At 52.5% G+C, this 25,313-nt stretch overlaps 10 protein-coding genes across 10 annotated transcripts; 4 read left to right on the top strand and 6 right to left on the bottom strand.

The window, feature by feature from the left end:
* The first annotated feature begins 197 nt into the window (after positions 1-197).
* Positions 198-3,103, top strand: HD553DRAFT_317898 (dihydroxy-acid and 6-phosphogluconate dehydratase). Its single transcript, XM_046180807.1, has 9 exons — positions 198-567; positions 639-742; positions 818-1,232; positions 1,312-1,620; positions 1,689-1,694; positions 1,762-2,188; positions 2,261-2,311; positions 2,371-2,607; positions 2,685-3,103. Exons 1-9 carry the CDS (start codon positions 352-354, stop codon positions 2,705-2,707), a joined length of 1,788 nt encoding a protein of 595 aa, XP_046033667.1. The 5' UTR covers positions 198-351; the 3' UTR covers positions 2,708-3,103.
* HD553DRAFT_300236 (putative aromatic-L-amino-acid decarboxylase) lies at positions 3,104-5,780 on the top strand. The gene is made up of 11 exons (XM_046178629.1): positions 3,104-3,306; positions 3,396-3,511; positions 3,618-3,799; positions 3,905-4,024; positions 4,131-4,394; positions 4,477-4,609; positions 4,682-4,744; positions 4,823-4,863; positions 4,935-5,180; positions 5,254-5,337; positions 5,405-5,780. The coding sequence occupies exons 1-11, from the start codon at positions 3,266-3,268 to the stop codon at positions 5,738-5,740; spliced, it is 1,626 nt and encodes a 541-aa protein (XP_046033666.1). The 5' UTR covers positions 3,104-3,265; the 3' UTR covers positions 5,741-5,780.
* Positions 5,781-8,361, bottom strand: HD553DRAFT_317895 (uncharacterized protein). The gene is made up of 6 exons (XM_046180806.1): positions 7,902-8,361; positions 7,683-7,822; positions 6,722-7,599; positions 6,571-6,660; positions 5,976-6,504; positions 5,781-5,910 (listed from the first exon to the last, which is right to left on the bottom strand). The coding sequence occupies exons 1-6, from the start codon at positions 8,263-8,265 to the stop codon at positions 5,797-5,799; spliced, it is 2,115 nt and encodes a 704-aa protein (XP_046033665.1). The 5' UTR covers positions 8,266-8,361; the 3' UTR covers positions 5,781-5,796.
* A 320-nt stretch (positions 8,362-8,681) lies between these two features.
* HD553DRAFT_362504 (putative MFS transporter) lies at positions 8,682-10,452 on the bottom strand (the record flags this gene model as incomplete). The annotated part of the gene is made up of 4 exons (XM_046183995.1): positions 8,682-9,324; positions 9,400-9,949; positions 10,015-10,325; positions 10,415-10,452. The coding sequence occupies 4 exons, from the start codon at positions 10,450-10,452 to the stop codon at positions 8,682-8,684; spliced, it is 1,542 nt and encodes a 513-aa protein (XP_046033664.1).
* A 295-nt stretch (positions 10,453-10,747) lies between these two features.
* HD553DRAFT_288629 (beta-lactamase superfamily domain-containing protein) lies at positions 10,748-11,957 on the top strand. The gene is made up of 2 exons (XM_046178302.1): positions 10,748-11,794; positions 11,867-11,957. Exon 1 carries the CDS (start codon positions 10,970-10,972, stop codon positions 11,780-11,782), a length of 813 nt encoding a protein of 270 aa, XP_046033663.1. The 5' UTR covers positions 10,748-10,969; the 3' UTR covers positions 11,783-11,794; positions 11,867-11,957.
* A 719-nt stretch (positions 11,958-12,676) lies between these two features.
* On the bottom strand, positions 12,677-13,855 carry HD553DRAFT_326227 (uncharacterized protein; the record flags this gene model as incomplete). Its single annotated transcript, XM_046181678.1, has 4 exons — positions 12,677-12,862; positions 12,932-13,209; positions 13,274-13,361; positions 13,403-13,855. 4 exons carry the CDS (start codon positions 13,853-13,855, stop codon positions 12,677-12,679), a joined length of 1,005 nt encoding a protein of 334 aa, XP_046033662.1.
* A 440-nt stretch (positions 13,856-14,295) lies between these two features.
* Positions 14,296-15,946, top strand: HD553DRAFT_124856 (uncharacterized protein). The gene is made up of 3 exons (XM_046176535.1): positions 14,296-14,377; positions 14,455-14,643; positions 14,713-15,946. Exons 1-3 carry the CDS (start codon positions 14,357-14,359, stop codon positions 15,829-15,831), a joined length of 1,329 nt encoding a protein of 442 aa, XP_046033661.1. The 5' UTR covers positions 14,296-14,356; the 3' UTR covers positions 15,832-15,946.
* On the bottom strand, positions 15,881-18,041 carry HD553DRAFT_124833 (microsomal dipeptidase precursor (Dehydropeptidase-I)). The gene is made up of 10 exons (XM_046176534.1): positions 17,646-18,041; positions 17,309-17,565; positions 17,216-17,244; positions 17,064-17,139; positions 16,904-16,948; positions 16,776-16,819; positions 16,669-16,717; positions 16,364-16,600; positions 16,200-16,278; positions 15,881-16,116 (listed from the first exon to the last, which is right to left on the bottom strand). The coding sequence occupies exons 1-10, from the start codon at positions 17,931-17,933 to the stop codon at positions 15,931-15,933; spliced, it is 1,290 nt and encodes a 429-aa protein (XP_046033660.1). The 5' UTR covers positions 17,934-18,041; the 3' UTR covers positions 15,881-15,930.
* A 51-nt stretch (positions 18,042-18,092) lies between these two features.
* Positions 18,093-23,658, bottom strand: HD553DRAFT_317887 (muts domain V-domain-containing protein). The gene is made up of 26 exons (XM_046180805.1): positions 23,350-23,658; positions 22,498-23,281; positions 22,367-22,415; positions 22,238-22,304; positions 22,087-22,152; positions 21,887-22,012; positions 21,618-21,825; positions 21,454-21,554; positions 21,197-21,396; positions 21,088-21,133; positions 20,999-21,033; positions 20,558-20,919; positions 20,247-20,495; positions 20,080-20,181; positions 19,911-20,014; positions 19,611-19,854; positions 19,453-19,546; positions 19,283-19,391; positions 19,208-19,218; positions 19,108-19,138; positions 18,953-19,038; positions 18,833-18,877; positions 18,745-18,774; positions 18,626-18,676; positions 18,514-18,561; positions 18,093-18,446 (listed from the first exon to the last, which is right to left on the bottom strand). Exons 1-26 carry the CDS (start codon positions 23,379-23,381, stop codon positions 18,157-18,159), a joined length of 3,570 nt encoding a protein of 1,189 aa, XP_046033659.1. The 5' UTR covers positions 23,382-23,658; the 3' UTR covers positions 18,093-18,156.
* A 304-nt stretch (positions 23,659-23,962) lies between these two features.
* HD553DRAFT_124803 (uncharacterized protein) lies at positions 23,963-25,126 on the bottom strand. Its single transcript, XM_046176533.1, has 3 exons — positions 25,112-25,126; positions 24,573-25,030; positions 23,963-24,458 (listed from the first exon to the last, which is right to left on the bottom strand). Exons 2-3 carry the CDS (start codon positions 24,906-24,908, stop codon positions 24,120-24,122), a joined length of 675 nt encoding a protein of 224 aa, XP_046033658.1. The 5' UTR covers positions 24,909-25,030; positions 25,112-25,126; the 3' UTR covers positions 23,963-24,119.
* Between the last annotated feature and the right edge of the window lie 187 nt (positions 25,127-25,313).

Here is a 25,313-nt window from a genome sequence, read left to right as displayed (position 1 = left end):
GACAAGTTTCGACGTAGCTTAAGCGAGTCTGACGAATTATGGCGATCAACGTTGTAAGTCTCTCATAGCGAGTATGCGTTACGGAGATGACTAGAGCCGGACCCGTACGGTCCGATCCCCCCACGGCTACGGCAACATCGGCATCGACAAGTACGGCGTTCGGTGCAAATGGACGGGATTCCACCGAGACTAGCGACCTGGCTGGCGGGGCGAATGGGATCGTCTGAATATTCAAAAGACACACGAGCAAGGGTTAACTCACATCTCCATTCTTGCTCACAACATCATACCATCACCACCCTGCCTCTATAATCAATCCATACCATAACCTCATAAATAACCCTTCTCAAAATGTCGATGGGAGACGTAGGAATCCACTCGCTCAAAAAGGCCGCCGAGATCTTTCCCGACGAACCTCCCAAGAACGATGGCACCATCAACAAGCATTCGGCGCTCCTCACCCAGGACCCCAGTCGGGGAGGCGTCCAGGCTTACATGTATGCGCTTGGGCTGACCAAGGAGGATATGAAAAAGGCGCAGATCTGTATCGCCAGTGTATGGTTCGAGGTCGGTGTCGGGGCGTGCGAGAGACCGGTGCTGTCATCGATCGACACTGAAACGACTTGACATTTGCGCAGGGCAACCCTTGCAACTCTCACGCTCGGGACTTGGGAGATATCGTCAAGACCGGAGTGGAACAGGCCAACATGGTCGGTTTCCAGACGGCCGTCCCAGGTGTCAGGTCAGTACGACGACTAGTTGTTTTCATATTCAACCTCTTTAGACTGACCGAGACTTTGCACCGTACGCCTCGCAGTGACAACATCGGGATGGGCCACGATGGCATGCTCTACTCGCTTCCTAGCCGAGACATCATCGCCGACGCCCTCGAGATGAACATCGAAGCCCATCGATACGACGGGGCCATCCTCATCCCTTCTTGCGACAAGAACATGCCCGCCTGTATGATCGCCGCCGCAAGGTACAATCGACCTACCATCCTCGTCTACGGAGGTGCGATCTTGGCTGGGAGACGAACCATGGACTGTCCTGCCCTCGGAGCCAAAGCTGGAGATCCGTTGAACATCGGGAACTTGCACGAGAGTTATGGAGGGGTGTTGAGTGGGGAGATTACGGCTGAACAGCACGAGGATGTTATCAAGCATGCTTGTCCCGGAGCTGGAAGTTGTGGAGGGATGTTCACCGCCAACACCATGAGTTCGATCATGGAGGTGGGTCCCTTTCGCGTCTCGACTCTAGCTCACTTTACACGAGACGACTAGCTGATCCTATTTCGTACCGCCTCCTCAGGTCATGGGCCTCACGCTCCCCTACTCGGCGTCCATCCCTGCCCTCTACCCGGAAAAGAAGCAAGAATGCGCTCGAGCCGGCAAGTACCTCCGTAACCTGCTCGAACAGGACATTAAACCCCTGGACATCATGACCCGTCCGGCCTTTCTCAACGCGATCACCATCACCATGGTCCTTTGTGGGAGCACCAACGCCGTGTTACACTTGTTGGCCGTGGCGAGGGCTTGTGATGTCAAGCTCGATATGGAGGATTTCCAGAGGATCGCAGAGACGACGCCGGTGCTCGCCGATCTTCAGCCTTCAGGCAGAGTGAGTCGAGGGACAGTCGTCTAGGAAGCCAGATAGATGTGCTGACTTGGATTCTCTTTCGCTTGTAGTACATGGTAAAGTCCCAAACTCGAACTTTCGCAACGTTAGACAAATGTAGCTGACTTTGACCCCCACTTGCAGATGGAAGACGTCCACAAGGTCGGAGGTACCCCGGCCGTGATGAAGTACCTCTTGGAGGAAGGATTCCTGGAGGGAAACGTCATGACCGTCACAGGCAAGACGCTCGCCGAAAACCTCTCTTCGGTCCCCTCGCTCGATTTCAGCACGCAGGACGTCATCCGCCCTCTTTCCAACCCGATCAAGGCGACGGGACACTTGCGGATCTTCAAGGGAAACTTTTGCCCTGGAGGCGCTGTGGGCAAGATCACGGGCAAGGAAGGCACGCAGTTCCGAGGCAAGGCCATGTGTTTCGAGGACGAGCAGAGCGCACTGGATGCGCTCAAGGGGAAGAAGATGATCAAGAACACGGTGGTCGTCCTGAGGACCCGTGGACCGGCGGGAGCTCCGGGTATGCCGGAACAGCTCAAGTTGTCCGGAGCCATCATGGGTGAGTCGGGCGTTTAGGTTGAACTGGGTGATACCAGATCGTTGACTATGTAAACGCTATTTTCCTCTACAGGCGCGGGTCTGAGTCAAGATGTCGCGCTGCTGACCGATGGACGATACTCGGGTGAGTCTAGGCGACTATCTCGTCATTACAAGTCAGCAACCAACTCCAGATTGTCATAGGTGCCTCCCGAGGTTTCCTGGTCGGTCATGTTGTACCCGAGTCGTACCACGGCGGACCCATCGCTCTGGTTCAGGACGGCGACGAGATCGTCATCGATGCCGAGAAGAACACGATCGACCTGCTCGTCGATGATGAGACGCTGGCGAAGCGAAAGGAAAAGTGGGTCAAGCCCGAGCCTCGGTTCAAGCGAGGGTTGTTGTACAAGTACGCCCAGTGCGTGTCGGACGCTTCGAACGGTAAGCAGGGCTCGGAAAATGATTTCGTGCTGAAAAGACCCGTATGCTGACTCGTCGTGGGTATTGTGTCACACAAGGTTGCACAACGGATGGCTCTTGATCGTGTGGCCGGAGGTTGAATCATGTAAACCAAATGTATGTGATCTAAACAAGCATATTGTTCTACTCTGCATCGACATTTGTAGCTTCATCGTCCGGCGCGCGATGTGTGCGGCACGGCTCCGCACGTTGGGCTTGTAGCCGGTAAACATCAGATACCTAAGGGTGGTTGATGTATCCCTTGGCCCTTGGGCAATAGGTGATGAATTGCTTCCAGCTGGAGAATAGAGCTGGTACATTCACATGCGTCACAATCCGGTCTGCATTGTCACTCTCGTTTATCGCATCGCTTTTCAGTAGTATTGTTGTTCAAAGCATGAAGCACGAGCTGCCGATCTGCCTCGATGTCCACGCGCGATGACCGAAGCAGAACATGTCTCGACGAGGCTCTATCAGTAGTACTTATTAGTACTAGTATGAGTGGATCAGTGGTATGGTGGGCAGATGTCAGGTCTCGACATCTAGATATACCCCTCAGAGATCGTAAAGACACCCCGAGGCTTCTTGAAGAGGCTTCCTAGTCACACCACTTTCGCCTAGAGTCATTCTCGTTCGCAACATGACAATCCCTCCGCAAACCGGCGGGATGGACATAGAAGCGTGAGCATCCCTGCTGCAATTCACCTCTCAGAGTGCTTTCAAAAGGCCAGATCTAGATCTGACAATAATTTGGTCATTTCCTGCTTCAGTTTCCGGAAACATGGGTACAAGGTCGTCGACCAGATCTGCGATTACTATGCACGACTCAACGAGTTACCCGTGGTTGCTCAGGTCGAGCCTGGTTATCTCGTCAACGATCTACCCAGTAAGTCCGACCCTACTCCCCAAGTGCATATATCATGGATCCTGGATTGTTAGCTGACCACTTTCTCTACTTATCACCACTTACAACGCCCGTCCTGTTACTGCAGCCGAGGCACCGAAAGAGCCGGAAGACTTTTCCCTCGTAGCTTCCGACTTCCAATCCAAGATCCTCCCCGGAATCACACACTGGAGTCACCCTCGGTTCTTTGCTTATTTCCCGGCGATCACGAACTTCGAATCCATCTTGGCTGATATGATGGCGACGTCGGTCTCGAACCCGGGGTTCAACGTGAGTATCAGTTCCGAGCGGGGAGGAGAGGCGTTCAAGCTGGAGCTAGGGAAATCAAGCAGGAGCTGAGTGAGGTATAATCCCGGCTTCTACTTTGGATTCTAGTGGAGCTGTTCCCCAGCTTGTACAGAGCTAGAACAGGTCATGCTCGATTGGGCCGCGAAGCTCTTGGGTCTACAGGAAAAGTTCTGGAACAGTTCGAAGCAAGGGGGAGGTCAGATTACCGTCAGTATCAGGTCTTGCAATTCCTCGCTCATCAAGCCACACCATTCTGATTGTGAGATAACATGACTTTGGTCTGACGAATTCTTTGACTATGATTGTTCACCAGGGAGCTGCGTCCGAGTCCGCTATCGTCGCTACAGTAGCTGCCAGGGAACGATGTCTCCGCATGCTCAGCCTGCAAGGTGCACCTGAAGTCGACGAGAATCACGGCCTGAGTAACAATGGACAAAGCGACACATCTGTCAAGACCGACGAGCTGGGAACGCGGATCAATGATGCGGATGGTGATGTCGATGATACTATCAGGGACAAGTATCACTCCAAGTTGGTCATGTACGGGAGCACGCAGACGCATAGTATCGGGATCAAGGTGAGCGGAGCATTGTGACGCGGGCATAGACGCCGTCCGCGAGCTGACTGGCCGACGCTATTGGAATGTCTCTCGTATCCAGGCCGCAAAGATTCTGGGTCTCAAATGGAGGTCGTTGCCGACTTTCAAGAAGGACCATTACGCCCTTACCGGAGAGACGGTCCGCAAGGCGTTGGAGGAGGACGAGAAGAAGGGCCTGATTCCGTTCATGCTGAGTGAGAATGATCGCAGCTACGTGTTTAGCACGAGATTCGTTGACTGAGATTGAGATCCTATCTGTCACGAAGTTGGGACGATCGGAACGACTAGTACAGGAACGGTCGACAGGTTATCAGAGATTGGCCAAGTCTGTAAGTTTTTGAGAATCACGTCGTTTGCTGTTCGAAAATTCGAATGGCGCTGAGGTTCTGAAACTGGCCATGTAATAGTAAAGAACCACCCTACCGTCTTCCTCTATATCGATGCAGCCGTGAGTACACGTGACGTTCCAGTTCCCCCTGGCATTGGCTGAGGCTGTCTTTTTCCTCTCGACGCGATTAGTGGGCCGGTACCGCTTTGGCCGTGCCTGAACACAGAGAGGCCTTGCAGCTCGACGCCGTCAACGAATACGCCGATGGCATCTGTACCAACTTCCACAAATGGGGCCTGGTCGCCTTTGACTGTAGCGCTCTTTGGGTCAGAGATAGAAAGGTCTTGACGAACGCGCTTGATGTGACGCCAGCATTCTTGCGGACCAAGCATGGGGATACCGGTCTGGTCGTCGATTACCGAAACTGGTCTTTGTCCGTGAGTGTCCTCGCGATAATTCGTGCATTTTCGCATCATCGAATGCAGCAAGCTGACTGGGCGACTGCTATAGCTCGGGCGACGTTTCCGTTCCCTCAAACTTTGGTTCGTTTTGCGAAGCTACGGAGTCGAAGGGTTCCGTGCACATATCCGCAAGGTAAGTTGTTGACAGGCAGACTACAAACTTTAGCTACGCTTCACACTTATACATTCACGTTTTTCAGGGAGTACAAATGGCCGCTGCGCTCGAAAAACGTATCAGAGAATCGAAAGACTTTGAGCTTGTCACACCACGTTCGCTTGCATTGCTTGTCTTCCGGCTTAAACCTTCGACTGGCGATCACACCCCCGAACAGCTCAACGAACTAAACAGGCGACTGCAAGAGCTAGTCCATGCTGAGAAGGACTTTAACATGACGCAAACAGTCTTGCCAGGGGAAGAAGGGCAGCCGTCGATCGATTGCATGAGGTTCGCCATGGGCGCCTTGCGGACTACCGAGGCAGATGCTGTGCAAGCATGGCAGATCGTTGAACGCTTAGGAGCAAGCATTATAAATTGAGCATAGGATAGGTATTGGGTTGTACAGGGTTGTATCGGTAACTGTGAATGATCCAACTATAAACTAGGAGCCTGGCTCGTACTTCGTGAGGCTTTGATAAAGTCGGGCACAGGATTTGCCTTGAAAGCGATCGCTTTACGAGCTTGAAGTTCCGCCGCCCAAGCGGCATCCTGAACCACGATCAGACGTTAGCATACCGCTGAACTTCAGAAGCGACCGTCCAGCAAAGACTTGCCTCCTTTTCCTGTTTGTAGCGCTTCAAGGCATCTTCCCGTCGTTTCTGATAGTCCTGGTTCGCCTTGTCGAATTCAGCACGTTCCATCATCCTGGCTCTACTGGTACGACCAGGTGTCTTGCCGCTATCAGGTCTAGTCAATCGGGGCGGTGCTCGCTTGACTTTGACCGCGGCAGCCTTGTGAGCCTTCTCAAAATCGGGGATCTTAACGATTGAAGAAGGTTTGCGGGGGATGCCTTCGACAACCGGCGGTGCGATCTTGCTCATACTCGACCGGTCGGGTCCTCTTGTTGCCAAGTGATCGAAAGCGGCGCGGGGATTCATAGCCGGCAGACGAACAGGTTTGGTCGGAACGGACGATCGCGATGCAGCATCAACAAGACGATCAACCGGCCGAGCCTGCATTACCCGCTTGATTGGCGACTCCCTTGTTACCGGCCGTTTGGCTCTGGCAAATACCGGTGTGCGCGGACAGGTCGTTTTTAGGCGTCTAGACTGCGCAACGGCTGGTGCTGTCGTAGATACTCGGCTAAGTGATCTAAATCGGAGTCAGCTTCAATGCTGAGATACTGCAAACCGTCGACGTGTAGCTCACGTGATGGTGGAAGGACCAGCTTGCGGTTGAATTGGCATGAGTAATGCTGCTATTCGAGGGTCTATCGAGCTGCTCGGCATCATCGCTTGCCTAAGAGACTCAGACGAATCAGCTTCTTTGCTCTTGACCCAAACACAGCAACCGTGCTCACTCTTTCATCATTACCGGAACCACAGAAGCGGCACCGACATGCACCGTCTCGACATCCTCCCATTGCTGCTCTTCCGGAACAACCTTAGGCGCAGCGGTCGGCGTCAAACCATCGATGGCTTCTGCTGTCGCTTCCTCCCGGCCGATAACAGCGGAATCCATATCGTGCAGCTGTCCTTCTTGCTTGTCCGTCTCGAGAATTTGTTCAGGGCTGGGTCTTGAGCTGGAGGCGGTGAGAGAGGCAGGTTGAACAGGGCCGGAAGGAGTCGACGTGGCCTGAGATTCGCTGCTGCGCAGTGGTGTTTGGGGTAATCTGTTCTCCTGCACGGAAGTAGATGCAGAAGACGACGTGTTGATCGAGGTATTCCCGCCGACTTCCTCCGCCGCGACCCCGACTTCGTCCTTTCCAGTCGTCAGAGGTGGCGATGTGAATGACAACGACTCTTGGCCTTCCTGCGTCTGCTCGTCGATTCGCTCCAGGACTGTGGTAGGAGATGTTCTTGTCGGCTGTGAGGCTATAGGAGCCGTAGATACCATAGATGTTGTCTCGCCCGGGTGTGTTGCTGTCATAGATTCTGGTTCATCGGCACGCTCCGTCCTGTTCACTGAGCTCGTTGGAATCGACCGAAGCAGCTTTTCTACCAGCCGCTCTCCCTTGCTCTTCCCGTCTTCTTGATGGAGAGGTACAGCCGAGCTAGTAGCTGTCTCTTCACTGTGATGTGTGCTCGTCGATACCTTGGAAGCGGAAGATCTCGGCTGGGATGCGTCCCTGTCGACTCTGGGTCGTGCGGGTCGATCTCCCCGGGACATGATCCTTGCGAGAGCGCTGTTACGGAACGTCGATGCTTGATCTAACTCTGTTCGAGATCCACTCTGATCCTGAACAAGAAGACGACGAACAGCGTATCGGTAAGTTTGGGTACTCAAGATAGATCGCCTATAACAAAACAAGAGAAACTGACTTCGTCCCCCTTGTCCTTCTTGACGAAGCTATTCTCTCGCCTCATCCGGGATTCGGCCAACCGAGCTTTGAGCTTGGCAACATGTTCTTCTCTAGAAGAAGGCGAGCTTTGGGTCGAACGAGCTCTTTGCCTCGTATAGTCTGTATTCCATGCAACCGAGCAAGAATAGGCGTCCCGTCAGCTTAGCCTGAAAGTTTGGGATGGAATCCGGTAGCTCACCGTTCTCTTTCCCCGGATCCTGAATGTCCTCCCATTCTCCTTTCTCTTGGTCATCACCACGATCTTCTTTCGAGACCGTCCGAGTGGACAGAGGCTGCATACCTTGCCCGCTTGTCGTCGACGAAACCGTTCGATCGCGACTTTCCCGTTTCTTGCGTTCCTCGCGAAGCCTGGCTACGATCTCCTCCGTCCTTCGACGCCCATCCTCCAACTTTCTGCCGCCAGTTGCTCTCCTAATTTCCCTCTCTATGGGTTTCCGTTCCGGGATCTGTGTTTGCCTGAGAGGTGAAGAGATGGGTCGGGTCGATAAGAGGAAGGAATCGTCATCCTGGCTCGGGAGCATCACCGAGTCGTCATAGTCCATGTTTGCGGGTGCCTCGGATTCAGAAATGAATTCAGTCAGAGGGTGAGATGGGCTTCAGGGTCGGTAGATATATATTCCATGCGAGGAATAGTATGGTGGACGATTAAGAAGAAACGACGAGATCGGACGACCAAGTCAACAAGGAGGAACAAATATCAACAACAACAACAAGGTTGCGACTCGAATTGTAAACAAAGGTCAAGAGCGACCGGCCCTCGGCAAAGTCGTTCGTATGCGCGTACGAGTTTCAGGTGCGCTGCCGATGGCGATGACATCGAGGCGTCGTACAAGTTAGTTCATCGACGGTTCGTGGGAAGGAAATCTATGTGCATATGATCATACATATATGTCTAATTATACCAGGTTGCGCTATCACAGCACGGTACAGTCGAGTCAGGTCTTCGGGCCCTTCCCGCCTAGCGACTCGCTAGCTGCGCTTCGGCGATCATCGTACTAGCCTTCCTCAGCCTATGCCCGTAGAAATAGAATACTACGGGGATCGGAATGAACAGAGCTTCCAAGAGACCCAATAGAGTACCCGCCCATTGAGATCCCAACGAGTGGTACAGTTTCGCTCCTGCTAAAGGTAGACAGGCACCCATGACGCTCCTCATTAGGGCGTTCCCAGCAAGTGCCGAAGCCGCATAATTGCCATATGCTTGGATGAGGTAGTTGCCCGAGTAGATGAAGACGATGGTGTTTCCAGCTCCAAATGGGACGCCCGCAAGTATAGGTCCGATCCAGTGCACGTCAGGGGAGCAAGTCCAGGCAAAAATCAATTCGCCTACAGCGAGGAGGACTCCACCGACACAGACGACGCTGGCAACGGCCTCCGGAGCAGGTCGACCGGTAGCAGGATCCTTCTTGTGGGCGTCGATGACCTTGCGGATGAGCGGTTCCGTGAAGATCGTGATGAGGCTACCCACACCGATCCCGCAAAAGGCCAACCCGGCGAGTCCTGGTTGCCAGCCTCTTTCTTGCTGGAAGACGATCGGGTATGCTACAAAGCAGAGGTACAGCACGCCGTAAACGAATCCGACGTAGAGGTCCCAAAATATACTGTTCAAATCGGTATCATCGTCAACCATCCGGAATATCGGTGTGTTCGCGTTCATATTGAGAAAATGAACTCACCAGATGGGTTCGGTGAAAAGCATGACCAAAGGCCTGCTCAGATTGATTTTGAGCAAGGGTATCAGATCCTTCTTCTCGTCGTATCTCGACCACCAGCGATGATCCCCGGTCTCTTTGCGTCGATCTTCAGCCATCTTGCGCAGAATGACGGGCGGGTATGTCTCTCGACATAGAACCAGCATGCACATCCCCGCGCCAGCGAATATCAAGACCAGCCAGACCGTCCATCTCCATCCCAAGTATTGATACGCAAAGTTCCCGACGATGGGCCCAAGGACAGGTCCGTTGATCGGTCCGATGGAGTAGAACCCAAAGGCAAGGGCTAAGTGACGAGGTGTAGTGATATCACTGACGGTTCCCGACCCGTTCGTCAACGCCGCGCTGGCAAACACGCCAGCGAAGAATCGAGGCAAGACCAGTCCCGTAAAATTCGTCGCTAATGCTGAAGGGAGGATGAGGATGAGGAACAAGCTGTAGGTGATCAGGTAGATAGGCTGTCTTCCGTACATCTCGCTGAGGGGTGCGAGGAAGATTCCTCCGATGGCTAGTCCTGTAGGATTTCAGGGATCAGTTGATCTAAAACATGCGCGGCACTCGGTTGCGATAAAGGCCTACCAAATAGATAGGTCGTCAAGCCCAATGTGGCTACGAGCCGGGTGACCCCGAACTCTTCTACGATCCAAGGTAACCCCGACGTATACGCTGTGCTGTACAGGGCGACCACCGTGACCATATAGCTCAGTGTACCAAGATGATACATCCTTTTATACCTCGGCCATAGACGAGGATCCTTGCCGTCCCCCTGCACGAAGACGACTTCGAAGTCTGGATCTCGTTCGTCGGCGTCGGTAACATTGCTTTTGATGCGACTTTCGTTGCCAGTCTCACTCAATCCCGCGAAAGCATCTGTGGGAGTGGCGTATGTGCTGACTTGTCGTAACAAGAGCTCGCCATTGAGATCTGGGGAGCTTGACGTCAGAAAGGTTCGTTTTGATCTCGCGCGCGCGACTTGTACTGACAATCTCTTTCGCCATCACGGATGTCCTTCGACATACTTCGCGGTGAATTTTTGCCAGGAAATAGTTTCTCTCACTAGGACCGAGGTCCAGACGACATTACACCCCGGCGAAACCATAAGCTGAACCAGCGACTGATAAATAGGCCGCAACACCTCGTCCCCTCACCCAAAACACCTCGGCTCGACAAAACTGATCGACGTTTGCTTCCGTCCGAGTCCCCCGCGCGCTTGATGATCAAGCTGAGCTGTGCGATACGCGATAAGCGATTCTAGCGATGATGACCGAGGATTTTGAACGTTTACTAACCGCTACCTCAGACGATGGGCTTACTTTGCTGTCTCCAGTCTGGTTATTCAGCTCGGCTATCTCGCCTCGAGCTGGGCTCTGCAGAGGATATATAGAACAAGGTCCGAGGGCCTTTGTTCGCTCTTTCTTTTCAAACAGGCTGGTTCCACAAACCCATTTCCGCACCAGAAAGATCGTAATCCAACGCCTAATCTCACCTAACCCCCCAAAGTCCATACCCTCACATCGATCACCTCGTACTCAATATGGTCGCCACGCAAAACTGGAATTCGAATGTCACAATCACCCACATTGGTACCGCCACCGCGATCATCGAGATCGAAGGTGTCCGATTCCTTACCGACCCCGTCTTCGGGCCGGCCGGTGTATACGAGTCCATGCCCGGTGTCCCGTTGACCCAGGTGCAGGACCCGGCTATGAAATTAGAAGACCTGCCAGTCATCGACTGCTGTCTGGTCTCCCACGAGGATCATGACGACAACCTCGACACGCTCGGCAGGCAGATGCTCGACGGACGCCATGTCCTCACTACGATGGATGGAGCGAAGAAGCTCGCCCCTCGTCCTGCCGTTCAGGGATTGAAGCCATGGCAAACCGTTGAACTCGTTCTTCAGGGCAAAAAATTCACCATCACCGGAACCCCCTGTATGCACTTCGAGGTCGGCGAGGTCACGGGATTCATCATCGAGCTCGACTCTTTCGGAAAGGCCGAGGACGGTCGCCCTAACGCTGTATACGTGTCGGGAGACACGATCTACATCGACGAGTTGAAAAAGATCAAGGAGAAGTGGCATATCGCCGTCGCCGTGCTCAACTTTGCAGGCGTGGTCTTCCCTTTCCAAAGTCGAGGTGGCGAACCGACGATGATCACGTTTGACGGCGCGTCCGGTGCTCAGCTCTTCAAAGACCTCGAGGCGGATCGGTTGGTGCCTATGCACTTTGAAGAGTGGACACACTTTGTCGAGTTGAAGGACGATCTCAGGAAGGCCCTAGACAAGGCTGGAGTAGCGGAACAAGTGACTTGGTTGTCCCGGGCGAAAGAGGTCCGGGTATTGTAGGACGGCTTCAACGTGAGTGCTACGGTTTGTCTTCGTGTTCACGCGCAGACAGGACCGACACTAACGTCCTGTACTCATCAGTAGCTACCATACGTACACGTCTGTCCCTCTAACAGCGCCGGACCTGAAAGCTCAGTATGGATCTAAGATGGCTATTAGAGCTGTTTACCTTATGCGTAATCATATCGATTGATACTCTACATACTAGAATGACCGAATATTGGGCATTGAACACAAGTTGAACGGGCGATCTATCATGTGTTCCTACCGTCGTCGAATGCACATCACGAGTGGGCGCAGCGGGACAAAGCGTCTCGACGCTCATGTACAGTCGGCTGAATCGGCCATATGGTGGTGAAGCTTTCGAGGTTGCGGGTGCCGAGATCATACTATCTCCATTGAGATCTCAAACAGGCTCAGCCCGGTGAATACACGTTACAACGAATTTAGGGTTACGGTCATGTTCGCTTCCTTAGGACACGTCGCGATCGACATCAACATCCAGGTATGCTGACGTCAAGCTGCTGGCCATGACCGGTAACAACCATTGGCAACACCCTTCCGATCTATCGAATTGGCGCAGAACTTCCGCCGAAACAGACAAGTAATACATTCGCCACGGGAGATGATGGTCACTACAACCTGCACACTCCATATCTTCACTGCCGATACAGGATCGGCCCTCATCTTTCGCAGTAGTCTCGAGCAGGCTCGAGCCGGTAGTAGGAACGACGGACTCGCCACGGCTTTGACCGGATGGCAAAATCTTCATTTTGGGTCTTTAGACGCGAAGGTACGGATCAGCGATGGTAGGAAATCTCGACATGATAAAATCGACCTGGAGCTCACGTGCAAAAGAGAGGCTTGCTGCTCTGGGGAGACACAATCTCGGCACTAAGCGTCAATCCTCCTGGGCTTTCTTGAGCCGACCTTCCCGGGCCTTCTTGGCATGAGCTTTGAAGATGGCGCCTGAGGTGCGGCGGGAGGTGATGAGGAGGGTTTGGTCGGCGGTGAGGGTGTTTCTGGTTTGAGATGACGCTTCGGGAGAAGTGAAGGTACAGACATGCGTTTTTGGATGATCTGATAGTGTAAAACGCGGAAGTTAAACTTAGCCTCAATCGGAAGTGGAAAAGCTGTACTAGTACTTACCTGGTTTACCGGTGTAGTGAATTCTCCCAAGGGAATACCTGCGGTTTCCTGGCTCTGCTTTCGTTCTCGCTGTTTGGCGGTTCTCAGGAGATGAATCGTCTGCCCGGGAACATGAACCCTCGTAACTTGATCGTCCCTCAAATCCAGGACCTGGCCTGGTGGGTGTATCCAGTACTTCAAACAGTCGTTTCCCTGGACCAGCCCGCTCGTCAGACAGCCCTCGTATAGATAAAGGGTTGTCGGGATTGGTGTGAAGAAAAGAGGATCAGGTTTGCCGCCTGATAAAGATGCCAGATATACGGGTGAGAGTAACAACAACGTGTAGACCCGTATGAGACTCACATTCGAACTTGATCGCAGCGAAATCCAGCCGGGTAAACGTGTATTCGTTATCGTTATGTAGGTCCTGCAAGGCATCCAGGTCAGACACCTATACACGGAGATAAGGCCTGAAGTGGAGCCTTCGCTTACTTTCTGAGCCAATCGAGCATCTCTTGCCATGCAAACAGCCGCATGGATCTCTGCCAAAGCAGAGTGATCCTCTACCTCAGCAATCTCCTCGTTCATCTCTTTTGAATCTTTCATGGTGATTTGTGGGATGATGGCGATCAATTTTTGCGATTTGGTATCGGATAGCGTGGTTGTAGTTGCGTAGGACGACGGGAAGGTCCAGATGAATCTGCGGATATGAGTGTTACAGCAAGGAGTGGTCGAGTATGGAAACAACGACGTCCCAGGTCGGACTCTTTCATCTTTGATGAAGTGATCAAACTGATGGGCTCGACCCGCTTTGTGAATTTGTTGCTTTCCTTCGCGCCATCGTTTTCTCTTTGTTCTCCGTGTTTCAGAACACGACGCGCATGCTCCATCCGGTGTTTGTGGACCGCGGATGACAGTTGCCGTAACCTTTGAATACATCACCATGGTAGATACTGCTGAATTATTATTATAATGATGCTCTGGGCGGATGAGCTACGATCCCTGCGTCTTTTACATATCTTGTCATACGATTAGGTATGACAAAGTACGACTACAGTGCGCGTAAGTTCGATCGACCAAGGTTCGTTTAACGCACACAATCATTTCTCCATCTGAGCTATATCAACGCAATTTGCTTGCGGAACGTACTACTGTATACTTTGGACCTCGCGAATGCAATATGATATATGCAAATCGCACGTCTCGCGATATGATGTTTTGCGATTCGAAATACTGTAGTTGATAACGTCATGGACGGATCGCACTTTGTTTCCGCCGGAAAGTACAATCAGCCTGTTCGAATGTCCAGCAGACTTTTATGGGACTGAGTCTACGATCACTCAGTCCTGTCAATCCTGTCTGATACACAATTCAAAGCTCCTAATTGCCCCGTATCCTCCCTCCTCGACTTGTTACGCACATATAGCTATCCGCACGACAGCGACAATGGCGGAAATACAGGCCGGGGTGAGGAACGCCACCATTACATAGATGATAGTCATTCAATCTCGTCGCCCGTGCTGATCTTGCGATTGAATCTGCAGGACTCTTCTCCAGCTCAGAAGATGTTCGAGATCCCTCATATCCGAGATCTCATCATCGCTCATATTCAAGACCGATCCGAGCTCAAGAAAATGACGTGCATCTCCAAGGACTGTCTCCCTGCTGCTATTCAAGGATTGTGGCGCAAGACGACGTCTTTCAAGTTGGAAAAAGTCATCGCGATTGCGCCGGTAAGTCAGCCGCCAAGCGTAGTTCAGAGCAAGGACTAGCTCACAGTCGTCTGCCACTTGCTCGTTCAGGAAAGAGAGGCGCTTTACAAGGCCTCTGTTGTTGATTATAAAGAAGCCACGGCTCGGCACCTTGATCTCTCCATCGCCTCTGAGGTACGCAAGGACTTGAAGCGCCTGGAAACCTTGAAGATTTCAGCAACTTGGGATGGAGAAATCTACACTGCGGAAATCAATTACACGCCCACGGAAGAACTCCCTACCTTGAAGCTTCATTTCCCCTATGAGCATCCTATCAAGTTGGACGCTCCCGGATTCCGGCTGTGGCCAAGACCCGAGTTCCGGTTGACCTCCCTGATCACCGGGAGAGATAAGACGCCGTCCCTTGATCAAGTCATGAAGACCTTTAAAGAAGTTCGAGAAGCGCGTTGGAATGACCAGGAACCTAGCCTAGGGGTTATAGAAGTCGAGAAAGAGGAAAGCTTCGACGCCATTTTCAAGCATCTCGAGGTCTTTCACTTCGGAAGCGCCCTGATTTCCTACGAGTCGCTGAGCCGGGTCTTGGACGTCGCCACGCATCTAGAGAAACTGTTCGTGCTCCTCGCCAACCCCGAAGGGGATGAACAACCTCGTCTGGTAGCCCGACTCGACCAATCCCAAACCTTGACCGACCTAGGAATCTATTTCGGAGAGATAATAGACACGGAATGGCAGGGACACTACCTTAAAGAGAGCGACCCTGTTGTGGCCCACATGGCAATTCCATCTTTTCCCAACGCGCTCAACCGAAAACTAAGGACGGTTCGATGCTTTGTCTTCCCCTTCAAAGTTGTGAACCGCCACATGGCTACCCACAAACGCGGCGATTGCAGGAAATCTCGGGACAAGCAGATCCAAGGCACTCGCAACCCTTCAGCTCGCCTCTATCTCGCCGTTCCAACGGGTTGGATCATGCCCAATCCAGCATGGTTCGTATGTGCCCTCAAGTACAATCTACCTCCGGGGATCTACCCGTGGCTCGAAAGCGCGGCAGATCAGCATGTAAGCGATAATCGAGACACACAAGTGGCCTTCCAAGATGGAATAAATACAGGTTCGACCGATAATTTCGTCGAATGGGTCAACGATCTCTTGTACGGGCCTGGCAAAAATGAACGAGAGTCAAGGGGACCAGAATGTTGGACGCAATGATTGGAAAGCTCCGACTTGTATGACCGTCACGGTCCGAAACTATGTCCTATTAGATCATGCAGGAGAGAGCAGAAAGTAACCCAAGGGCCGTCCGAAAGTTTAATATTCCCCTCCATTGCCCAAGTCCGTCCTCTTGTCATAGACGGCCATACTAGGCTGCTTCCCCTCCTTCTTCATGTCGAAAGCGACCCGCTCGGCACCTTCGAGCACTCGGAGCAAGTTCTCCCCTGCTAGGCCGGCAAGGTCCTTTTGGGACCATCCACCTCGCCGGATGAGCTCGGCGAACTGTTGGGCCATACGATAACAAGAGGAAGCGGATTGTCAGCCAAATCTAACGCTGTGGATTGAAGCGAGGACAGGGGACTTACGAGTTCAGGGTATTTTGAGACATCTTCGAGACCCTCCGGCACGGTCTCGACGCCATCGTAATCCGACCCGATTCCGACGCTGTACAAACAGTCCCCAAAGACCCATCGGTCAGTGTTTTGACTCGACTGGTTACAGGAAAGATACGCTTCGACAAGAAACTCACTGAGCTTTCCCGGAAATGCTAGCGATATATTCGATATGGTCCGCGACGGTCTTGACGTCGGCCTTTTGTCCTCGAGGGAGCAAGAATGCCGGGTAGAAGTTGACCATGACAACCCCGTCGTTCTTGCCTTTGCCGCTACCGATCCTACGGAGCACTTCGTCGGGCACGTTACGTGAGATGTTGTTGAAGTGTCGAGCGTCCGAGTGGGACAGGATAACCGGACTTCGCGTGAGCTCGCTGGGATAGGGAAAAAGGTTTGAATGGTCAGACGGATACCCAATATAGCATGAAAATGGACGACTCACAGGGCTTGCAGAGCGGTCGTATCGGCAACATGGCTGATATCAACCAGGACTGATTCTCAAAGCATCAGCAAGCCTCGTCAACCACCGTTAAGGTGAGATAAACCTACTTCCGACCCGGTTCATCTCGTATATCAAATCCTTTCCAAACGACCTATAGCAAACAGCACGCAAGTCATACGAGTCAGAATCACATCACGGCGATAACTGAACTCTCTCATTAAAACGTGATACTCACGATAATCCTCCATGAGCCGGTTCGACCGGTTCAAAGATTCCAGCCCTGGATATTCCGATCAACCACAAAGGATCAGTCTCATCCTCAAAGCGATGTTACGGTATCGCTTGACTGTCACCGTGGGCGAGTCGGAAGGGAAAAGAGTGAGGAAAGGACATACGAATCCGCAAAAGCGTTGTTACAAGAATGCGTAAGGGTCATGTACCTGACACCTAGGGCGTGGTATTGTCTGAGCACTGCGATTTCGAAGTATGGGATTATGGATGTCAGTCGGTAATTCGGTTACGATCGGGTTGATTACTGCATACGTACCTCCGAGAGAGTTTCCTAGTTGATGCGCTCTGAGGGAAAATGACCCTAGTCGGTCAAATCGATATACCGATGAGGAAGGACGATCGGGCTCACCCTTCGACCCCCAAAAGCCCAGCCACCTTGCCTCCATAGATCGCATCGCGAACCTGGATAGCAGACTCGCAATACTCGAAGACGTCCGAATACCTCTCCATGATCAACTTGGCCACGTCGATCTGTTCCAACGTGTCCCTGACCCGGTTCGTGGGGAGCAAGAAGTCGGGTCCGTCTTCCACGCAGTCGACGTAGACGGAGAAGAACATCCCGCCCATATGACCCCTTTTCATACGAGGAATGTCTACTTGACCGACCTATATCGAAGGATAAGGGTTTCAGATCGATGATGCGATAAAGGGATGATGCTGACCTGGGGAAAATGAACGTGACTCACAGTCTTCTTTCTCAGGTTAAACTCGTCGACATTGTTGCCATACATGACCCGTGCGAGCTCGGGCAGATCCACATGACCGTCGATGACAGGAGAATTGGACAGAAAGTATTGTGCCCTTTTCATAGGATTCTTGGGTAAGAGTCCATTCTCTCCCTTGATCCCGACAAAGATGCACGCTCCGATAAGGGCGAGGACGACGAGGATCGTACGGGCGGGTCGTTTTCGTTGTTGACCGGCGAGAGGCGGCGAGTCTGCCGATGAGGGGAGGAGAGGTGCGTTCTCCGACATTGCCAAGTTGTCCGTGATGCTGGAGATGGACCTGTCAGACGTCTACAGCTCGGTATGCATCAATTGACAAGATACGGCAGTTGTTGATGACGATAGATGACCTTGAAGGGATCCTAGCTAGCAGCATGATACGCGCGAGCAAGGGGGGAATCCTTGCGCTTTCGGTCAAATCCGGATCGTCATCATTGATCTCTCTCAATCACATGCCTTGGTGCTTGTACAGCTATCCACCGCTGCCTTTTATCTCCCGAAGAGCCTCTATAACCTTCTGCCCCCGACTCTCCCCTGTATCCTCGTCAGAGCTTTCTCCCCCAAATACCTTCCCCTCGAGTCGTCTCGCCAGCTTGCCCACCCACTGCGTCTTGACCTTTTCCCTCATCCACTCGCTCTGACGGTCTGCGCGTTCGAGTACCCCCTGAGGTAGACCTGCCAACCGGCCTACGTAGGTGCCAAATGAACGATGTGAGAGCGAAGGGAGTAGCTTGTAGAGGAAGACGATCTCTGGCTGGCCATCTGCGATATAATCGACCGGGTCTTAGCCCCAGTTGCGTTTGACCAGATAAGGTCGAGCGCGACTCACCCGCTCTTTCGATTTCTGTGAATCCCATGTGATGCACAGACACCTCGCCTGAAAGATCACACAGCAAGTTATCAACGGAATGCTCGACCTTCGAGACAGTTCAGGCGCTTACGTGAGTACTGCTCGTGAATCCTGGCAAGCGCAGGGAAATGGGTAGTAAAGACTGTTTAAATCCAGGTTTATCAGCTTCGTCTTCTCATACTGCTAACGATTTTTGCCACTTGTACTGACTGGCATTACATCCCTGCTGCACGAGCCGATCTGGATGATAATGCGTCAGCAACATCGAATTCCATTCTGAAATGCAAACTGTTCTTACCGAGTACCGCCCAGGCTATAGCAGTGCCGTCCATCGTTGACGTACCTGATCAAAAACGCACACATGTCAGCATACGAGCTAATTACGCTCTCGTTACGTCAAGAGTGAAAAGAGACGTACCTCGACCGAGTTCATCGAGAACGACAAACGAGTTCACGGTCGCCCCAGCGAGTATGTCCGAGGTCTCCTTGAGCTCGACCATGAAACTATGTCCAGACCAAGATAGGATCAGCTCTTGATCTGAGATATACCATCAGTCGGTTCAAGGGACTTACGTGGATCGGTTTCGAGCCAGGTCGTCGGAAGCTACGGATCATCGGCCAACCGTCAGCTGTCATCAAAATAGTCAGTATACCGCAGCGACGATCAACGTACCGCCCATCCTCCTGTATCGCGCGAATGCAAACAATTAGGTATTTTCAGAAGGCATCATCTTCATACCGAACTCACGTCCAGACAGCGTCATGCACGCTAAGCTCGGCCCGGCTGCACGGCACATAAGAGCCAACCTGAGCCATGATCAGACATAGAGCCACCGCTCTGGTGAAACTGGTTTTGCCTGCTCCCAAACGACCAGATTCAGCACTCGCCAAATCGAAGGAGATCGGACCTGAATTCACCGGCCATATTTGGTCCTGTTAGGATAGCGAGTCGTGATGTTTCGTCCGAGAACTTGATATCGTTGGCGACATAGTCTTCCATAAGAGCTTCTGACTGCACACTCATTGACCAAGATCAGCCTCCTCGAACGTTCACAATCGATCGATAACCAGCTCACCATCGGATGACGGACGTCGCGCAAGTCGAGCAATCTGCCTTCTCGAACGAATGACGGTCGGCAGTATTCCGATCCCGATCCTATCGCTACTTTTGCCATTGACATCAAGCAATCGAATGTGGCGAGCGATAACGTGGCTTCTCGCAACGTATCGTAATGCTGCGAAATCCGAGCTTGCCAATCGAGAAAAGCTTCCTTGCCAGCCGCGATGAGGGTCTCTTTGCCTTGTTCGAGCTCTTTCAATCTGATGTGGCTTCGTTAGTCTCGTTGTAAGATTAGATCTTTCGCGGACATACTGACTTTGCCACAATGAAGGGGGTATGGTATCGAGCGACATGCTTGGTCGACGAAATCTTGATCCAGTTATCCGGAACCGCATGCTTGAGTCGTAATTCGATCAGATGCTGCGAACCGAAGCGATCAAAAAACAGGACGCGGACCCTCAGCTCGAATGCCGGACAAAGCCCACCTCTATTCCAGCTACCGTGACATATTGCAGCGCGCCCATCTTTAGGTCGCGCCGTATGTCTTTCAGATGACCATCAAGCAGGGCTTCGGAATCCTCAATGGCCTTTGGAACGTAATGTCAGCGATGTCTTGCCCTTCTAGCCAAGCTTTTCAAACCCGATAACCTACTTGACGCGCTTGGGCGATCTTCGGATACGTATCTACAATCTTGAACATGTCTTCGGGCTTGTCCGTGCGAGCTTTTCGTATGTCGATTTCGCTCAGAAGGCGAGAGACCGGCTCCTTGATCTTCGGGAAAGATTGGGCTATACGAGCCAAAAGCGTGCTTTGAGGCATGCCCGTTGGCATGTCTGGCTGAAATTCCTCCGCGAGACGCTGAAACGCAACCAAGATTGTAGCAACCTCTCCAGGAGTAGCCTAAATGTCGAAGGCTAGGAGTCAGAAGATGGATATCCCTCACAGGGGCTATAACCGCTTACCCGTCCATATTGTATACGACTCATCCCGCGACCGAGGTCCGGTATTGACCCTTTCAACAGCCCTTTCAGTTTCTCCAATGTGAGGCTAGCATTGTCCTTGATCTCCGTAACCGCGTCGAGCCTCTCTTCAAGCAGATCCACATTGACGAGGGGACGACCTATCCAATCCCGTAGCAAGCGTTTGCCCATCTTGGTCCGAGTGTGATCCATCAGCCACAACAGGCTACCTTTCGACCCGTAATCGGTCTGATTCCGGTAAATCTCGAGGTTGATGAGCGTGTTGGCGGAGAGGAGCATGGTGCTCCGAGTCGTAAACTCGGAAAAGGTTTCCACATGGAGTAGCGCGTCTGCTAGACCAAAGCCTAAGAGTAACGATATGTATCGTCAATCGCTGGGCTTGGATTCTTCCAATCAAATAAAGGGGAAAAAACGGCGACTTGCGCTGCAAATGCTCTATAGAAGCGGCTGTACACGACCTGTTTGACCGTCAGAAGCGCTCCGAAATGGTTATAATAGCAGGATTGGCTTACGAGATACCGTCTGGTAGCTTCTCCAGCTGTGATAGGCGTTTCTCGACTGGGCAGGCATGGGAGTCGTCAACCTCACGGCTCGATCCGTCCCGCGTGGAAGCGAACTCACTATCAGGTTGAGAAGCGACAGCGCCCGCTTTTGCAACATCCTGACCATCTTCGTTGTCGCTCAACAGGTCCACGTAAGAAGAATCCGCCGGGTCTTTTGCAACACTCTCGTGATAGAAGCGCGAAATCGCTTTAAGAGCTTTGTCTCGACCTTTCATGAATGGACGCCGCTCCAATCGTGTTCCCGTACCGGTAGTGCTCCTAAAGAAGAGATACCCATGAGAAATGGCCGCGGTGGCCACTTGACCGTCTACTCACTCTGAGCGATCGATCCAGCTCGAGATGACTCTTTCCGTCGATCTACTGAGTGGTTTCTCAGGCAAAAGTATTTCCGTAGGCGACATGTGTGTCAACCTTGTCTATGTGTACCTACGATGTAAGCTTGCGTGACAGCCCAGTCACCAGACGACCTCGCCACATACCTCCAATTCGTTCCGTAGATGCGTATCCTTGAAGTCGTCGTAGGTGACATCGCCAGTCCCGATGACAACCCCCAGCATCGATATACGGACTTGATCGTCGGTACCATTCCCGCCCGCGTTACTCTCGGTTATGCAGACGAAAGCGTTTGTCGACCGGGCCGGATCCGTTAACAAATCGTCGTCATTGAGAGAAGAATCGTCCACGTAGCTGTGAAGATTCGGGCGGTCGGTACTACTCGGTGATTTTCCCACAGAGAAAGTAGACATACGTTGCTGCAGTATAGAGGTTCGTCATCGCCCTCTCGAAAGGCTTGTTACGATTGTCGCCTACGGCCTTCAGTGCGGCAGTTTCCGTCTGTCTGACTACGCCCACTTTATGACCTCGGGCGATGAGCCTGGAAATGAGCAACAGATGGTAGGTATGGGCGTTCCATTAGATGTACAAGGTGAGCAGGGATAACGGGCTTACTTCTTGACATGTATGTGCACGCGATGTACCGGGATCGACGCGCTGTAAAAGTTCCTCATCGGGAAACTGATCAAGCCAACGCCAGAGGTCTGCATATCAGCTGATCATCGACGCTCAAACAGATTAAAGACCTCGCCACGTAAGGACTGACCAAGCGATCCCGAGTTCCCTGGAGGCGATCTTTGCATCCTCGCCATGAAACTTGAATTTATAGCCGACTGTTTCGATGACAAGATTAGCTCGAGGGCCGGTTTGAGTATCGCCAATCGTGAAGATTTACCTTCCATAGCCAAGAGTACGTCCGGGTTCGCCGCTTTGATCTCCATGAACTGTATCAAGTACCACAATCTCATCGTCAGCGCGCACAGCACAAACCGTCTAGGCGAGCAGTAACGAGTGGCCGAGTCTTACCTGCTTTTCCAATGGAGTATACGTCATCCCACTTGGGCCTATCTCGTCCTTCTTCTTTCCCTTGCTCGGTTTGATAGACTTGCTCGTCCCAGCCCCCGCTTTCGTCTTTGTCTTTTTCGAACCGGCTCTTCCGGTAGTCATCTCCACATCCTCTTCCTCATCTCCAAGCATCTCAATTTCAGCCTCTTGCCCATTCATATCTTCCTCCTCGGCCTGATCTAGTGGCAAACTATTTCTTCTAGGTGCTACCAACCCCTGGCCTATCCGGGTTTGCCAACGCTCATGCCGCCGCTTACGATCCTTCTTCTCTTGCTCATCGATCTGGCTGAGGGGATCTTTGTCTTCGGTTATCAGCAGCGGGAAAGGTAATCGAGGCGTGGTCGAATCGTTCTTGCCGTTGGTATCGAGATGCTGGTCCTCAGGTTGTTGAAGATAGGCCGGAGCGGTGTATTTAGAGAGACCCGAGTGTCCTGCACTCGTGGTCGAATGCTGATCTTTGTTTTTCTGTTGCAGTGACGTCTTGGTCCGATGATCCGTTTGGACTATTGGTGTAATGATATCCTCCTGGAGATCTCCGTCGTTCCTGCTGGCTATATGTTGAATCTCGACGTCACTACTTGCTTCAGAGTCTATCTCTATAGGCGCGGTTTCGACCTTTGACGGGCTTCCCAGCTTTCTCCTCTTGGGCGTACGAGCTACATTCTGCGAATCCGACGGTGTTGTACGAGAGGAAGAAGAAGCAGCGGCATTTGCAGCTGGTTTGAAGAAGCTGGATATCGACGGCCTGCAAATCGGTATACACCCGGTAAAGTTAGAAGAGCTCTACGATAACCCCAACTTCAACATGCTCACTGATCGACCTCCTTCTTGACTTTCGGCGGCATATCTCAGCCTTGTTCGAGTGCTCCCGGGACCTTTCGCTAGATCTTGGAGCTCTTGATTACTTTCCTCAGCTGAGCTGGATCCGGTCCGCTGCTTTGAAATATTTCGACTGGTCTTTGACGTTTGTTCTAATTCACGACAAGATCGGTCGACCCCGATCCAAGGGTGGCAGGCTTGCCGGCTTCGTCTCCTTGGATTCGTCATCCGGTCAAGGTAGCAAGGTACGAACGGAATCATAGAAGACTCGATATCCATCAGCCAAGCTTTGTTTATGCCCCGTAACACCATTCGATACCCGAATAAAGTCAAGAATGGAACAATATTATTGACAAATCAAAGCCCTCGAACCGAGTCGTCTCCGAGCTACAATGATACGCCCGCCAGCCCATCTCGGGCTACACGACGAGCAATCCCTCTCGAAGCCTGACTATCTGTTGACCGTCCGGATTCCGCCGCCCCTCGTCTGGTTCCTGCCTTGGCAAAGTATCTAGGCCAGACTCGAAGGGCCGGGTCGATTATGACTCGTATAGTGGATGGGCGGCAAGCCCAAAGGGAACCAGTCCGTCTACCCTCGGTGTTGTGATAAAACCAAACGAAAGCGTCCTCCTCGACACGTTCGAAGCCGGAACTCGCCTACGGTCCCGCCTCGAAAAGCGTCTTGCCTTGAGAGTTATATTGCGATTTGCGAAGTGTCATTCATCCCTGTGCGGAACATGCGAAAGGTTGATCGACCCCAGCCCTCAAGTCTTGGCGAGGACGAGCGCATCTGGGGTGGCCTTCTTCTCGTCCGCTCCCAACCTTCCGCCCAGTTGACGGTCGACCTTTTCCGCAGAGTCCGACTCTGGGATCCCAGGTGCGTCCGTGCCAGCCTGGTCCGATGAAGAGATTTCGGTATGTCCCGACTCGGCCGATTTGGATTGAGGTTCGGCTTCGTGTTCGGGTCGTGATGGGGCTTTAGGTTCGGATTGAGCTTGGGCTGATAGTTGAGCTTCGGGTGAGGGTTCTGGTCGAGGCGCGGCGTTGCGCTGAGGGTCGATTTCATTATCGAAAGAAGGCGGAAGGAGCCAACGTTCGACCTCCTGCAGCCAGATTCAAAGGGTGCCCAATCAGTACACGCTGTGCAGTGTGTGGACGGGATGACAAAGGAAGCCGTCACGACAGAGACTGATCGACCCGGCCCGCTTGAGACTGACCTTTGCGTACGGCGACATGACGTCGAGGCTGAAATCCGATCGCTCCCGATATTGACCCCAACACTCAAAGGGGTCTTCCTTCAACCTCGACCGCCACCAGTTCACAGGTGCTGCCTCCTTGGCGATGGGTTTGAAAGGTTGATACTGTTGTACCAGAGCTCGAATCGCCCCAGCGGACAAGGCGGTCGATGTCCTTCCTGAAAGAACGTCCTCGCCACGGATGATACGCTTGCAATGGACAAAGATCTTGTAAGAGAAATCGCTCATCGCTGGAAGCCATACTGCGCTTTGGTGCTGGTCGGCGGAGGACCAGTCGCTGACGCGAGAGCCTCGCATCTCAAACCACCCCAGTTGCTGTAGAGCCTTGTCGAGCCGCTCTGTAAGGGGAAAAAATCATGGGTTCAGCTCTTGATGAGAGGCTCCGAATTAGGAAAAGACGTGCTGAAGTCATATCGTGCCTGTAACATTCGCAAAGAAACAGAGCGTTATATATTTATTGTAGTCGGTATTCGAAACACAAAGAGCCAAGATCTACTCACGACCGCAGCCCATTCGTCCAATTCTGCCAAAGCGCTCGCATTCGGTCTTTCCCAGTCCGAGGTCGCAGGCTCTTGTTGTGCTAGCATGAGCAACAACGTCCTCGTCAATGCTATCTGGCGCAGGGTTTCCCAGGCCAACGCAATCTCCCATCGATGGATCGTCTCAATCTGTCGTCGGGCGAGAAAGTGACCGAGATCGAGA

This window comes from Filobasidium floriforme (assembly GCF_021052385.1).
Source record: "Filobasidium floriforme strain CBS 6241 chromosome Unknown HD553scaffold_23, whole genome shotgun sequence".
In the NCBI taxonomy this organism is placed as follows: domain Eukaryota; kingdom Fungi; phylum Basidiomycota; class Tremellomycetes; order Filobasidiales; family Filobasidiaceae; genus Filobasidium; species Filobasidium floriforme.
Note: the sequence above shows the minus strand (reverse complement) of the source record. Positions and strands in the feature narration are given on the sequence as shown.

Excerpts from the sequence above, each read along its gene's own strand:
- HD553DRAFT_317898 (XM_046180807.1), top strand. The coding sequence starts at position 352 with ATGTCGATGGGAGACGTAGGAATCCACTCGCTCAAAAAGGCCGCCGAG. Across the intron at positions 568-638 it reads TCGCCAGTGTATGGTTCGAG|GGCAACCCTTGCAACTCTCA; the intron begins GTCGGTGTCGGG and ends ACATTTGCGCAG. Across the intron at positions 2,312-2,370 it reads GACCGATGGACGATACTCGG|GTGCCTCCCGAGGTTTCCTG; the intron begins GTGAGTCTAGGC and ends AGATTGTCATAG.
- HD553DRAFT_300236 (XM_046178629.1), top strand. The coding sequence starts at position 3,266 with ATGACAATCCCTCCGCAAACCGGCGGGATGGACATAGAAGC. Across the intron at positions 3,800-3,904 it reads TCTCGAACCCGGGGTTCAAC|TGGAGCTGTTCCCCAGCTTG; the intron begins GTGAGTATCAGT and ends TTTGGATTCTAG. Across the intron at positions 4,395-4,476 it reads CGCATAGTATCGGGATCAAG|GCCGCAAAGATTCTGGGTCT; the intron begins GTGAGCGGAGCA and ends TCTCGTATCCAG.
- HD553DRAFT_317895 (XM_046180806.1), bottom strand. The coding sequence starts at position 8,265 with ATGGACTATGACGACTCGGTGATGCTCCCGAGCCAGGATGACGATTCC. Across the intron at positions 7,600-7,682 it reads AGAAGGACAAGGGGGACGAA|GATCAGAGTGGATCTCGAAC; the intron begins GTCAGTTTCTCT and ends CTTCTTGTTCAG. Across the intron at positions 6,505-6,570 it reads GCTGGTCCTTCCACCATCAC|CCGAGTATCTACGACAGCAC; the intron begins GTGAGCTACACG and ends TAGATCACTTAG.
- HD553DRAFT_288629 (XM_046178302.1), top strand. The coding sequence starts at position 10,970 with ATGGTCGCCACGCAAAACTGGAATTCGAATGTCACAATCACCCACATT.
- HD553DRAFT_124856 (XM_046176535.1), top strand. The coding sequence starts at position 14,357 with ATGGCGGAAATACAGGCCGGG. Across the intron at positions 14,378-14,454 it reads TGGCGGAAATACAGGCCGGG|GACTCTTCTCCAGCTCAGAA; the intron begins GTGAGGAACGCC and ends TTGAATCTGCAG. Across the intron at positions 14,644-14,712 it reads AAGTCATCGCGATTGCGCCG|GAAAGAGAGGCGCTTTACAA; the intron begins GTAAGTCAGCCG and ends TTGCTCGTTCAG.
- HD553DRAFT_124833 (XM_046176534.1), bottom strand. The coding sequence starts at position 17,933 with ATGTCGGAGAACGCACCTCTCCTCCCCTCATCGGCAGACTCGCCGCCT. Across the intron at positions 17,140-17,215 it reads ACTAGGAAACTCTCTCGGAG|TGCTCAGACAATACCACGCC; the intron begins GTACGTATGCAG and ends TCGAAATCGCAG. Across the intron at positions 16,601-16,668 it reads ACGACCGCTCTGCAAGCCCT|CGAGCTCACGCGAAGTCCGG; the intron begins GTGAGTCGTCCA and ends TCCCTATCCCAG.
- HD553DRAFT_317887 (XM_046180805.1), bottom strand. The coding sequence starts at position 23,381 with ATGCCGCCGAAAGTCAAGAAGGAGGTCGATCA. Across the intron at positions 19,855-19,910 it reads ACCCCCTTCATTGTGGCAAA|ATTGAAAGAGCTCGAACAAG; the intron begins GTCAGTATGTCC and ends AAGCCACATCAG. Across the intron at positions 18,677-18,744 it reads GCAGCAGGGATGTAATGCCA|TCTTTACTACCCATTTCCCT; the intron begins GTCAGTACAAGT and ends GGATTTAAACAG.
- HD553DRAFT_124803 (XM_046176533.1), bottom strand. The coding sequence starts at position 24,908 with ATGCGAGGCTCTCGCGTCAGCGACTGGTCCTCCGCCGACCAGCACCAA. Across the intron at positions 24,459-24,572 it reads TCATGTCGCCGTACGCAAAG|GAGGTCGAACGTTGGCTCCT; the intron begins GTCAGTCTCAAG and ends ATCTGGCTGCAG.